Source organism: Hyaena hyaena, unplaced genomic scaffold (assembly GCF_003009895.1).
Source record: "Hyaena hyaena isolate Hyena2069 unplaced genomic scaffold, ASM300989v1 scaffold_1178, whole genome shotgun sequence".
NCBI classification, from domain to species: Eukaryota; Metazoa; Chordata; class Mammalia; order Carnivora; family Hyaenidae; genus Hyaena; species Hyaena hyaena.
The window spans coordinates 436,405-449,994 of NW_024081806.1; the positions used below are offsets into that span (position 1 = coordinate 436,405).

Sequence of the window (13,590 nt, forward strand, 5' to 3'; positions counted from 1 at the left end):
TCCCGCCAGGCCTGCTGCATAGACCCTTGGGCCTTTCTCCTCTCAGTCGTTTGCGGGATCACTGGATTTGTGAGGACGCCCCTCTTTTTATCTAGTCCATGTCCCGAACGGAGATGTTCGGACATCTCCAGATGTATTTGGTCCCCTGCCAGAAAACAGGCCCCGAGCTGAATGGTGCAAGGCACAGAACCAGACAAAGAAAAGTAACCACACGATAAACACCAAATTTCAAATAGGACCTAGACTTCCCTAGATTTTTAATCAAAAACATTTCATATTTTTTGTTCTACTAGCTTGAGATCCCCAACAATCAGAAAATCCAACAAGAATACTTTTAAAAACAAGTAAAGTTTAATAAGTAAAAATTACAACCTTCTCCCAGGAGTGAGCGATTGCATCCTTTGAAAGTAAACGAGGGTTAAAAGCGGACAGAGCAGCTTCTAGCTCCCGTCAGGTCACGAACACACTAGGCAGGTGGATCCAGAGGCGCACAAGGCTCTTGACAAGTACACAGAACACTACGAAGCCAGAGATGGATTGGACACAGCTGGTAAGTTTGGCCCGCCTCTGGCAGGGGAACACAGGGTGACAGAGGCAGCTGACGCCAAAATAGACCCCTGTCCTCACAGGACACGGGAGGGACAACTGATCTGCGCCGTGAGCAGCGCGGCTCAGTTCTACGGTTTTACTTGCTCTACACCATTTCATCGAGCAACGTTCGGACACTTTCAATGAGCCGGGGGGGGGGGTGCGCAAACCAGGAGAGCAAGGGTGTTAAAACAGCCACCGGGGACTGGCTGAGATGGTGCCTGGGCCTTGCTGGGTCCGAAGGAGAGGGTTCCAGACTCTTCCAAGCACAGAAGCGGGTGGCATCAAATCCGCCTCCTTCACCCGTATCCTTAAAACAGGACAGGATGGGACGAGGGCACCAGGCGACCTCACAGGGCTCTGAGGTGGCAGGCACACGTGCCGGGGCGCTCCCCCCTTCCTGGGGCCGGGTTCCATTCCCTCAAGAACCAAAGGAATTGTTTGCTCAATAAGGCTTTAATTTCTCCTCCCGAATGGACACTGGGCTCAACGTGGTCTCCACTACTCAGAAACCACTTCCACTTTGATCTTCTTCTTCTTCTTCTTCTTCTTGCCGGTGTCACTGTCCTGGAAAAAAGAGCGCCTCACAGTATATGTTAACAGAACCAAATTAGAGAAGTTCCGAAAGCCTGAGAAGTGTCTCAGGATCGGTGAGGCTATCCCATGATCACTTTGCTCGTAACCAAAGTCCCGAGACCTTCAGTAACCCCCGCCCTCCGCCAGCAGCACACGTCTAGGTAAATGCTGGGGTTGGCCTGGTGCACCCCCCAGGGCTGTGGGATGGCACATGCAGCGTGGCCAACGTGGGGCCGCCACTCCCCTCCCCGTCGTGTTGACCGTGTTTTTCTACACACCCCATCTCCCGGATCGTCCGCACCGTCTCCACCAGCTTTGGCCTTCTTATCCTTCTTCTTCTTCTTTTCCTTCTTGACCAGCTGTGGCGACGTCTCGTCACTTTCACTCTCTCGCTTCCGCTAAGGTGGGGACAATCAATCACGTGTTAGGTCTTGGGCAAATGCGGAGAAAGGTTCAGGAAGAAAAGAAGCTAATTCTGACAAACTCCAGAACCCGGCTTACTGAGGACTCAAACTCGCTCTCCCGCCTACACAGCAGGGCACCGGAGCAGCCGGGACTGAACGGGTGGGCAGCGTGCCCTCAGACGAGGTGGGTGAGGCAGGGACGTGAGGCTGACGGCCCCCAGAGGGGCCAGAAGCCCGTCCCGGGTCACTGGGCGCACCCGCTCTGTGCTCCGACGCCAGCGGCCCCTGAGCCTGGGAGGCCGCAGTGCCACCATGAACCTCCGACGCCAAGCTGCCACCGTCTAGAGGGAACTCTGCTCCCACGCCAGCTGTGCCCGCGCCCGACCACGGGCAGGGACCTGAGGGACACGGACCCGCTGTCCTCCCCGCACACAATGCCGGGGAGTGTGACCGGGGCCGCAGGTGGTGTACGACCTGTAACCGCGTGCCACGCGCACCCCCGGGGGCGGGAAGCCTGCCACCCTGAGCCGCCACAGACGGCGGGGCCATGGTCCTGGGCACGGGCCAAACACAGACCTCCCCCAAAGCACACCACGAACTGATCCCGGCGCGGCCCTCACCTTCGGGGTTTTCACCGCTTCATCAACTGCTTTTGGGGCTTTTACCACTTCGGCAGCTTCCTGTGGGGCTTTTACTGCTTTGGCCACCACCTCTCTCTTGGCAGAGTCACTGAAAGAGACGGAGTGATGGGTCAGAGGCAGCGAGCGGCTTTCAGGCATTGAAAGGCACCATCCAAATTCTGACAACGGCCAGAAGTCCCCACTCACGGCTGCGGGCCGACTCCCCCAGGGCCCCATGAGCCGGACCACAGAGGGGGAAGTGTCTGCGTGCAGGCCCCCTCCCCCCCACAACCGGCCGGGGCCATCAAGGGTAGCGCCCACGGCCCCTGGGCCTCCTGCCAGCCCGCCCGCAGTAAGTGTCCCCCACACTCCATCTGCCCCCTCGGTGCACCCAGGCACTCCATGACCTCCTGGCCTGCTCCCTGTGCTCCCCTGCAGTCAAGGCAGCCGTCCGGGGGCCCCCACGCCACACCTACCCGCGGGGCTGCACAGCCTCCCACCCTCGCCACCGGGGCCAGCCTCACCGGCGCTCTCTGCCCACCCGGGACTCTCTCACCTGTAGTCCACGTACTCCTGTGTCCAGGCGACAGGCGTGCTGTCCGTGGGCTTGCCGTGCTTATCCAGAAGGCCCTGCTTGATCATCAACTTCTTCTGACTTGCCTGGTGGACCGTCGAGGTTTCAACATCAGAACAGTGTCGACACGAGGCAGGTACCGCGACCACTTACATGAGGCTCCTCCCTCGCAGTCTCACTTGGGCTTCACACCCGGCGCAAAGCCCACTGGACCAGTGAGAGCCTCTGAAGTGTCGTCTTGTGGCCCCTTCACCTGCCTCATTCTTCAACCACCGGGCCTTTGCACATGCCACCCCGGCTTCCCCAGACTCTCCCCTCACTTCATCTCACCGACACCCTGGCATGGCTCCAGCAGATCGCTCTCACCCAGGACCCCCCAACCAGGTCAAACCCCTCATTTTGGACTCCCAAGGTGCCAGGCACCTGTCTGCACTGCCTAATAAGCCTTCAAATTGGCTGAAGTTTGCCATTAACCGTACAACATGACTGGCACCAATCTGCTTGCCCGTTACAGTAAAATCTCAAAGGTCTAAGATGGGCCCATTTCTACTCACCATCAACTCACCAGAGCCGAGTACAACACAAGGCTGTGGTCGCAGGGACACGCCCGAGAGGGACCCAAGGGAATATTCAACAGCACCAAAATGAAAACACGACCCAGTGGGGCATACACCCAGTCCCACTTACCTTTGGACCCAAACCCCACTTCCGAGGATAAGTATCTCTCTCCATGATCACTCTCTTAATCTTGGCTACTATACCATGGTCACAGGTAGAGATCACTGCTGTGGTCATTAGTGCAATAGCTACAGGTGCGGGAGAGAGACAAAAAGCATGCATGGAGTAGAAAAGTGTGGTTGGTGATGAGCCCTAATTCCATCTTTTTATATAACTTTCACAAACCCACTAACAACTCAAAGCTCAGGGCCCCTGGCAGGCTCAGTCAGTTAAGCGTCCGACTTCGGCTCAGGTCATGATCTCGCGCGGTTCAGGAGTTTGAGCCCCGCGTCCGGCTCTGTGCTGACAGCTCAGAGCCTAGCGCCTGCTTCGGATTCTGTGTCTCCCTCTCTCTGGCCCTCCCCCACTCACACATTCTCTGCCTCTCAAAAATAAAAATTAAAAAAATTTTTTAAAAAAGTCAAAGCTCTACTGCCTTGAGGCTTCCTTTGCTGAGGATGTTCGTGTGGAGAAAATCTGCCATTATGGGAAGAAAGCCTCTGAAAGCATATTATCAGTTTAAAAACTATTTGCACTCATCACATAAAAGTCAATGCTTCCCTGATCCTCAGGAGTCCTAACGACTAAATCAGAGCTGTTCATTTCACGTGCGTCAGATGCCTCAGCAAAGGAAGCCCCCGGGTACACACGGACCGGCTGGGACGCTCCCTTCACGGAACCAAACACCCCAAGTTCCAAGGGATGACACAGCACTAGCCAAACACTCCCAGTGAACTGCTACAGACCGACCAGGAACGGACTAAAGTCTTCATCGGAATCGCCAGACATTTCTTCTCTTCGGGGAGGATTTCCTCCGCCCTCACCGGAGCCAAGCTGCTGAGACGCGGCCGCTACCACCAGCCAGCTGGACAAACCGCGGGCCCACCCACCAGGATCCTCTGCCAGGAGCACCTCTACAGGCCCCAGACAGCACGGCGATCACGTGAACCTGCGGGCCAGGGCCTGGGGGCCCGCTCTCGGCAAGCCCCCGCTTACCCATGCAGATAGCTTCCCCCTTGGTGGTGATGACCACGATCTCCTGATTGACCTCGATGCCGTCCTCGTACCGGAGGACCCCCGGCAGCATGATCTTCGCCCCATAGCAGATCGCGTTCACCTGAAGGGAGGGCGTGGCATGTCAGCCCCGGGGCTGCTCCGCCAGCCAGTGGGCCCCCCGCCCAAAAGCACGCCACGAGGGGTGGGCCTGCGAGCGTGCCCCCAGCCACGGAACAGGGCTAATGGCAGCGACAGCCACGGGCTACAATCTGGTGTATGAAGCAAGCAGCCACCGCGGAGGAGTCCCCTTATCCCCACTGACTCTAGCGTTAAAGGGGAATGAGCTACCTACTGCTCACGCGTCCACGGGACTTCAACCAAAACCCAGCCTTCATTTTCCTTAATTACTCCTCTCTCTAGTTTTTATCCTTGAGGAAACCCGACAGAAAACAGAGATCTGGCTATTAGCAGGACCCCAAAGTAACCAGCAAGAAGGGTATCAAGGCCTGGAAGTAAATCACACACCATCTTGCCTTTACTTACACGTACCTAGACCTCTTTTGCTGACCGTATACCTCCACCCAAATGCACCCAGAGGGCACCAACCTGACCCCAGCATAAGGAGGATTTATCATATTTCTGCTGTTGTTTCAGGTCATTAAGTTTTCTCAACTATAATAGCACAGCTTAGCATACCTCTGTTGTTTTCATCTCTTATGAACCATAACATACAAAAAATGCATCAAACGGGTACCTGGAGGGCTCAGTAGGTTAAGCATCTGACTCTTGATTTCAGCTCAGGTCATGATATGGTTTGAGCTTGAGCCCCATGTCAGGCTCTGCGCTGACAGCATGGAGCTGGCTCAGGATTCTTTCTCTGCCCCTCCCCTGCACTCTCAGGAATACAGTGAGTTCCAGGCCCATGTTCCGTGTAGGAATTACTTAAATAAAATCTTTTAAAAAAAACAACAGAGAAAACTGCTTTCAAGGCTTTATACCCTCAAACCAAGATTTAAAGAGAGGAAAACTTTTTACTAAAATCTCAAAAAAATAGCTTATATTATCGTTTCTCTGAAACACTCTTCTCAACTTTTAACCCCAATGAAAACAACCTTTTTCAGCAACAATTTAAATGGTCAGGACCATATGGTTTGTGGGATGGAGCCCCAAGCTCTGCGCAGACAGCGTGGAGCCTGCTTGGGATTCCCGCTCTCCCGTCCCTTCCCTGCTCTGTCTCTCTTTCAAAACAAGTAAATAACTATATCAAGGTTTGCTAAGCGCATGCAGAAGAACTACAAGCTTATGGGAGGGCAGGTTTTATGTACCACTGACAGTCTACTTTGGGAGTTTCATCAATTTGCCTTATTTTGATACGAAAGTAGTAAGAAAAGAACATGAGAGTCCAGAGTCCAATCTACAAAACCAGGAACAAAATAAAGCTAGAGGAAACTAGTCCGCTCACATTGTGCTTCATAGCTTTGCTTGGAATGAGTTTCCAGAGCAGACCGGACCTCCTCTCTGGAGTCGCGTCTTACCCAACTGCGGGCACGCAGCCCTGGACTCACCGCGCTGTCCTTCATCACCAGCCGTTTGTGAGATGTCAGGAGTTTTTCTAATGGGTAAACCACCCGCCGCAGGTAACTCTCATCCTTATGGTTGTCGTACAGCCACTGGGCATCAAGCACATCGTGCATCGTCACCATGTGATCCTGAAAAGCAGCCACGCATGAAAACTGTTCAGTGTCCCTGTATCTGAAACAGTCCAAGAGACCCCAAACTTCCAAACCGTGAATGAATTTAGTCCAAACTCATCGGTCCTTTAGTCTCTTCCCGATCACTCATCTTGCGCACATCTGTTAACTGCCGACTATTGAAATCTGGGTACTTCTGTAGGCTGTGGGGCCAAACCGAATAGAGTAATGCTTCCTATCCAAACATCTCCCACAGCCTGGGTTTCAATGTTCCAAAGTTTAATTAGCAGAACAGGGGAGCTACCCTGAACGGAACTCAACACTTTGGAAACTGCCTTTTCTAGGATGCGAAGCAGGTGGATTTCCCCCAGGGGCAGGAACACATGAGTATCGGCTCTAAAACTTGCACCCACAGCGGTGTACCTTTTCACTCATGACTCCAGAACGCACCCTCCGAAGTTCCTGCATCTGACCGCCAACTCCCAACAACAAACCAAGGTGCACACACAGCGTCCGAATGTATGTGCCGGCCTCACAACTCACCCAGAAGATTCCTAAAGGTAATACATTTATTACATTGAATGTATTAATGTATTGTTATTACATTCCAAAAGTTAATACATTTTCCAAAGTAAACACATCGCTAACTGAAAAACCTAGTTATTCGGTACTGGAGGCAGCGAGACTAAAAACAACAGAAACGGGCCCTGACCACACCAACTCCTAAAGGCATCTATTAACGAGAGAATCCAATTCTTAGCAGTGCATTCCTGGGGCACCTGTGTGGCTCAGTTGGTTAAGCATCTGACACAAGAGTGGCTCAGTGTCGACTCGATTTTGGCTCAGATCACAATCCCAGGGTCATAGGATCAAACTCCTCATCAGGCTCCACACTGAACGTGAAGCCTGCCTAAGACGCTCTCCCCCTCTACCCCAGTCAAGCTCTCTCTTAAAAAAAAAAAAGGGGGGGGCGCTCCTGGGTGGCTCAGTTAAGCATCCAACTTCAGCTCAGGTCATGATCTCATGGCTCAAGGGTTCGAGCCCTGCATCGGGCTCTGTGCTGACAGCTACCTCAGAGCCTGGAGCCTGTCTCAGATTCTGTACTTCCCTCTCTCTCTGACCCTCCCCTGCTCACGCTGTCTCTCTCTCTCTCCTAGAAATAAATAAAACATTAAAAAAAATTTAAAAAAAAATTTTTCAAATTTAAAAAAAGCATTCCTGTCCACATATGGTGTCACGTCAGTTCAGTTCCTCAAAGGCCTAAGGACCCACCTAATCTTCTTTCTGGATCGTACTCGATCATCTTGCTCTCGTATATGGTCCGCACTCGGAGCTGCCTCTTTACTGCAGCAATAAGTGGGGGTCGCTGGAATAAGGCACCTGTCAGAGTTTCTAGGGCCTGAGAAGAAGCACAAACCAAAATAAAGGCTCCACTGTGGCCGGCTGAGGACACAACGGAAACACAAAGTATCCTGCAATCATTTAAGACCTACAACGCCCTTTCTGTTTTTGTTTTTCGTCAACGACACAGGGAGGCCTCAGTGCTAGCGAGAGCCTCTTCCTCAGAGGCGGTGCGGGCAGAAGCACCCTGCCACGTGCGGTCACAAGGCAGGACAGCCGGGAGAGCCGACCTGTCTCCAGATGCCTACGGGCCCAGCCACCCAAGTTCCTGTCATGACACTTACCCTAGAAAGCAGAGTCCCCCCTTCAATGGCGTTGTGTAGCCGGACAATGCCCACATACTCTTTGCCTGAAACACGACAAAAGAGTAGTCAGGTGTGGCCAATGAGTTTTCTGTATTTTTAAAAATATGCTCAGATTCACATTTTGTTTAACAGGAAAAGCAGGCCACTTGACCGCTCTCTGTAAAATCTGCATCAGGACAAATTTCATGGTTTGGACGCAGGAAAGACCCAAACCCACTCTCTCTCACTGGCTGTTCAACTTCCAGCGTGTGGGTGGGACCCGCTGGCGCGCCCCGTGTACTGCACACTCTGTAGAAATCCTTTTTGGGGCGCCTGGGTGGCCCAGTCACCTGCGCGTCCTCCAACTCTTGATTTTGGCTCTGGTTATGATCTCATGGTTGGGGAGTTCCAGCCCCGCGTCAGGCTCTGCACTGACAGTGTGGAGCCTACTTGGGATTCTCTCTCTACCCCTCCCCGGCTCTCTCCCCCTCTCAAAATAAACAAGCATTTAAGAAAAAAAAAGAAAAAAAAGAAAAAACCTTGGAAGGTCAAATATGAGAGATTCTCCTGATGAAAATTTCCAAGGGCCAAAAACTAGAAGGAAAGGAAATGTAGAAAGCCTTCCAGTATCAAAGTAGCCGTCTCTTTATTCCCTCATCCACATACCTGCACTCTGCTGGGACTTCACCAAGCGAGTGGCTCGTTCTATGCACACGATTAGGCAGCCAGTCACCTTGGGATCCAGAGTGCCACTGTGTCCTGTCTTCTCCACCCGCAGGATTCGTCGGATCCACGCCACCACCTCGTGGGAAGAGGGGTTGGAGGGCTTGTCAAGATTAATGAAACCTGTCCTGGAATGGAAAAGAAATCACTGTGCCGTCATCGTTGGCCCTTTAATAAAAACTAAATCTGAAGAGGAAAAAAGTTCAGGATGGGTATAGGTTATATATTATTTAGGCAATTCTAGGCCATTCTAAAATACCACTACCTCCTTGAATAATTCACGCGGAAAGGTTGTTTTTGTTTTTGTTTTAAAGAAAAGTCTATGTGCAATGTGGGGTTCGAGCTCATGACCCGAAGACTAAGAGTCAGGCGTTCTCTCGGCTGAGCCAGCCGGGCACCCCTGAAAAGGTCCTTTTGAAAAGAAGTTTGGGGGCACCCAGGTGGCTCAGTCGGTCAGATCATGATCTCACAGTTCGTGGGTTCAAGCCCCGTGTCGGGCTCTGTGCTGACAGCTCAGAGGCTGGCGCCGGCTTCGAATTCTAGGTCTCCCTCTCTCTCTCTGCTCCTCCCCTGCTCATGTTCCGTTCTCTTTCTCTCTCAAAAAATGAATAAACATTTAATACAAAAAAGGAAAAGAAGTCTGAACAGTGCTTGCTCCCAACATACTTACCTGATATAGTCCCCGATCTCTCTCTTCAGAGGATTTGAACCACAAGGAAGAGGTGTGTAGTGTGTTGTCCTTACATTTAGCTTATCGAAATTCTGGGAAGGATACAACACAGAATAAACCTAATAAACCATTAGCACATGTACAACAAAAGTCAGCACCACTATCGACCATGATACATACGACTAACTTTCCTGTTTTCATTAGGCGGTGCGACCCCTGCAGAATCACCCAGCCTCCACCCTGAGGGCAGAACTTAAGACAAAGCTGATCGCTCCTCCAGACACACTTCTTGGGGGCGCCGGGACCAGCCACAAGGTTTCTCATCTCTGCTTTTCTCCCATCTGCTCCTTTTTCCGCTCCTCCTTTCCAGGGCTCAACCAGAGCACTCAAAGAGCTCCCCTCACCTGAAGCTCACCTTTCACGTCACCCAGGTTTGTTTCATCGTAGCGCTTCCACAAATAGCAATTATTTTTTAAACTGTCTACCTCCCACCCTGGATTTTACATTTCACAATAGTAGGGACTGTGGCCCACCCGGTTCACCAGCATAGCCCCAGAACCTTTAACAGAAAAGCAGATATAAAGGGAGACCCATCTGGCCAAGCAGAACCTGAACCGTGTTGGGTTACATAAGCAAATCTCACTCATTTACCTAATATACATTGGTTTATTACAAAATTTTTGGCAAGAGGCATCTGAGGAACTTTCTCTATCCTAGCTGCTTCTCCTAATTTCGTACCTGGCGCCCCCTAAGTTGTTTGTGAAACTTGTAATTCAACTCATCACTGAGCCAGCCTACTTAAAACCCAACACAACGGTCAGCAGTTTTCTAGAGAACGTCTTACATGCCAGGCACTATGGGGAAACACATTTCATGGATTACCTCCTGCAGCCCTCAGCTGCCTTCCCAATAAAACAGATCACGAGCAAACCACCTCAGAGGTTAAATGAACACACTGCCTGACTCAAATCGGTCTCACTTGAAAGCCCATGTTCTCAAGCACTAAAGCCGTCCTACTCCAAGTGCGGCTCACAGACTAGTACGGGTCTGTGAAGTGGAGTCAAATACAGAAACCGAGAATTATTTATACCCTTTGATGGAGGTCTGACATTGTGACATGTTAACTGTATCATGTACAGCGTTGGGGGCACCAGACATGAAAAACCAACCGAAACAAACCCTGGTCCTTCATGTGAGACACACTGAAAAACACTGGTTTAGACTGTATCAACTGCCATTTCCAAAGTCCAGGATGCTAGCACTAATCACTTTTAATTGAACCTTTTAACACTTAAATAAGGTAAAAGCCAGGCATTGATCCGATGCATAATTTTTAACCACATACCTTGAGCAACAGGGGCCACTGAGATGTGTCCAACTGAGCCGCCTTGGATTCGGGTTTGATAAGAAATTCTTCAGCGTGTTGTATCTCCTTACACGGAACAGAAACACACCTGTTAGGCCTCCCACGTGATTTTCAACAATCCCATTGCTACCACAGAAGTCTAAGCCTTTTAAATAGAAAACAAGGTATTCTCTATTCATCTTCACTGGGACCTCCAAAGAAAAACGAAATGAACAGGATCTCAGAAAAGTTAAGTGCCACCAAGATGGGGACAGGTACTTAAAAGAGAAATAGGAATAGTGGGTCTGTGGGTGGGATAAAACAGCATTTCAGAGAGAGCGGCTGGTGTGCCAACACCATTCACCAAACTATACTTGACCGGAGAGACTCGGGTGACCAGGGTTGTGTATTTCCCACACAACAACTACCCAAATCCAACCCATTCCTTAAAAACTTGTAGAAACAGTTGTTTTATGCAACTGTTACCTATGTAACGTTTCCTTTTAGTCAAAGCAAAGCAAAACATATTCCTACTCACTGCTACGTCTTCTTCTGCTAACGACTTCCGCTCCTTTTTCTTCTTATGTTTCTTCGCCACAATATACACTGAAACAGACACACTGGAGATATGGGAGTTTTTCCCAAAAATGAGGGCAACGAAGCTTCAAATGGAGAGTGAAATCAGAGCAAGCAGGAATTGGACGTTTGATATACAATTACTGGGGAAAACCGAGTGTGTAAAGGCCAAACGCGTGGGCTGCACGGCCTGATAACCGACCGCAGGCCGTCGCACACGTCGGCTTCCATTCCGGCTCACCACGTGGCCGTGGCGGGGCTCAGATCTGCCGCAGGAGCGCTCGGGCCAAGGCCCTCCAAGTCCCCCGAGTGACCACACAGCCGCCCCCTCCCCGGTTCCCGGCCTGTACAACTTTCTCTGCACTTGGAGCTGCGCGCACGCCCAAACCCCTTGGGCCCCTCTCCTGCCAGGGCCTCTTCCCAGCGCCCTTCCGCGTGGCGCCGACCGGGGCGTGCGGGCCGGCGGGCGGCACAGGTACGGCCAGGTCTCCCGTCACCGCGGGGTCGCCGGCGCGGCCAACGCCTTTCGGCGGCGACCCGGGCCCTCAGGCGGCCGTGCCATCGACGGGAGGCCTGAGCTTCTCAGAGCCACGTCACTGCCAGCACCTCTCCATCTCCGACCGTCACCCTTTGAGCCAAGGCCAAGAGGAAGGCCACCAGGAGGCCCGGCAGCCACGGGGCCGGACGGGCGGCAAACCCGCGGGGAGCGCGGCCCCCGACGCCGCCACCCTCCCACGCCGGCTCTCCGCGCCGGCGGAGCTGGTACTCGGCCCACCACCCACGAGGAAACGACACTTTACCTTCCGCGTCCGCCATGTTGCCCCGCACAGCGTGCGAGCAGCGTGGGACACCGCGGAGGGAGCGAGCACAGACTCCCGCCGCCCCTCAGGCCGCGCCACTAAGCCCCGCCCAACTCCGTGACGCCCAGTGCGCGCCGCGCCGCGGGGGCGGCGGGGGCGGGGCCACGCTCTGGGAGCACAGCCCGGGGCGCGCGCGGGCCTTCCGCACAATTTCATTGGTTGGGTTGCCTCCCTCCGAACGCGGTAGCGCGCACGCGCGTGCGCCTTGGGCCTCGTCCGGCCCCGGGCGGCCAGCTTTGGAGACGCCTGCGCAGTCGGCCCCGGCGGCCCGTAACGTGTGGGCGCGGTCCCGGGCCGAGATCGCAGACCTTCGCTGGGTTTCACGCGGGCTTAGGCACCTGGGCGTCCCGCGAGCACTCTGTTAACAGCCGCTAATTGCATCCTCCCGCCGACCCTTGAAGGTTGGGTATCGGATCAGTCCCGATTGAAAGTGAGGACGTTGAGGCACAGAGAGGCTGAAAGTTCTTTGCTGTTTGCAATTCCCATCCAGCTAGAGCGCCGCTGGCCAATAGGAATACTGTGCGAGCTGCTTGTGGACTTTTAAATTCTCCAACAGACACATGACCAAAAAAAAAAAAAAGGAAAAGGAAAAAGGTGAAATTGATTTTAATAACGAATTTTGTTTAACCCGGTGATCCGAAATACCTTCATTTCAACATATAAGCGATACACAACATTATGAATGGGGTAGTTTACATTTTTTTGGCACTGTCTTTTCAGTGTGTGTTTTACACTTAAACACACCTCGATTTGAAGTGCACGAAGGGGGGCTCCGTGTCAAGGACTCTCTGTAGTCACAGATCCCTTAATGGCTGCAGTATCTGACAGCCAGGAAATACCAAATCCTGGTGCAAACTCTCTTCCCTTCTGTCTTTGGTGTTCATCTCACGCTTCTATCTATTAAGCAGGGGTTTTTTTTTAAGACTTTTTTAAAAGTTTACTTATTTTCAGAGAGAGCGAGCAGGGGACAGGCAGAGACAGAGGGAGAGAGAGAGAAAATCCCCAACCCCAACCAGGCTCTGCACTAACAGCGGAGAACTCACGCACCGTAAGATCAGGATCTGAGCTGATATCAAGAGTCCGTGGCTTAAAGGACTGAGCCACGCAGGCGCTGCTCAAGCAGGGGTTCTTAATCTAACCTCTGTGGACTTCACTGGTTACAATTCATTTAATTGTTTATTGCTACGGTAAATGAAATCCTTTGCCGTTATCTTTTCAAACGACTTGCTGCTTTGCTTCCAATTTTCCTCTGCCGTACAAAAATTAGAAATGTTTGGGGCGCCTGGGAGGCTCAGTCGGTTAAGCGTCGACTTCGGCTCAGGTCTTGATCTCACAGCTCTTGAGTTCCAGCCCCACGTGGAGCTCGGTGCTGACAGCTCAAAGCCTGGATCCTGCTTCAGATTCTGTGATTCTCTCTCTCTGCCCCACCCCCACTTGCACTCTGTCTCTCCTTGTGTCTCAAAAATGAATAAATGTTTGAAAATTTTTTAATTAGAAATTTTTTCACTTGTGGGGCGCCTGGGTGGCTTAGTCGGTTAAGCGTCCGACTTTCACTTAGGTCATGA

At 52.2% G+C, this 13,590-nt stretch overlaps 1 protein-coding gene and 1 non-coding gene across 2 annotated transcripts; both read right to left on the reverse strand.

Moving 5' to 3' along the window:
- Nucleotides 1–329: 329 nt before the first annotated feature.
- Nucleotides 330–12,063, reverse strand: DKC1 (dyskerin pseudouridine synthase 1). The gene is made up of 15 exons (XM_039222688.1): nt 11,966–12,063; nt 11,128–11,195; nt 10,590–10,676; nt 9,245–9,336; nt 8,518–8,702; nt 7,852–7,916; nt 7,439–7,565; nt 6,590–6,720; nt 6,041–6,184; nt 4,476–4,596; nt 3,450–3,568; nt 2,745–2,848; nt 2,189–2,297; nt 1,443–1,562; nt 330–1,155 (listed from the first exon to the last, which is right to left on the reverse strand). The coding sequence occupies exons 1-15, from the start codon at nt 11,979–11,981 to the stop codon at nt 1,090–1,092; spliced, it is 1,554 nt and encodes a 517-aa protein (XP_039078619.1). The 5' UTR covers nt 11,982–12,063; the 3' UTR covers nt 330–1,089.
- Nucleotides 6,361–6,496, reverse strand: LOC120224459. The gene has a single exon (XR_005526571.1). It is a non-coding gene; the product is annotated as a small nucleolar RNA SNORA36 family (small nucleolar RNA).
- Nucleotides 12,064–13,590: the final 1,527 nt, after the last annotated feature.

Excerpts from the sequence above, each read along its gene's own strand:
- DKC1 (XM_039222688.1), bottom strand. Across the intron at positions 2,849-3,449 it reads AGTGGGGTTTGGGTCCAAAG|GCAAGTCAGAAGAAGTTGAT; the intron begins GTAAGTGGGACT and ends ACGGTCCACCAG. Across the intron at positions 1,156-1,442 it reads CGGACGATCCGGGAGATGGG|GACAGTGACACCGGCAAGAA; the intron begins GTGTGTAGAAAA and ends TCTTTTTTCCAG.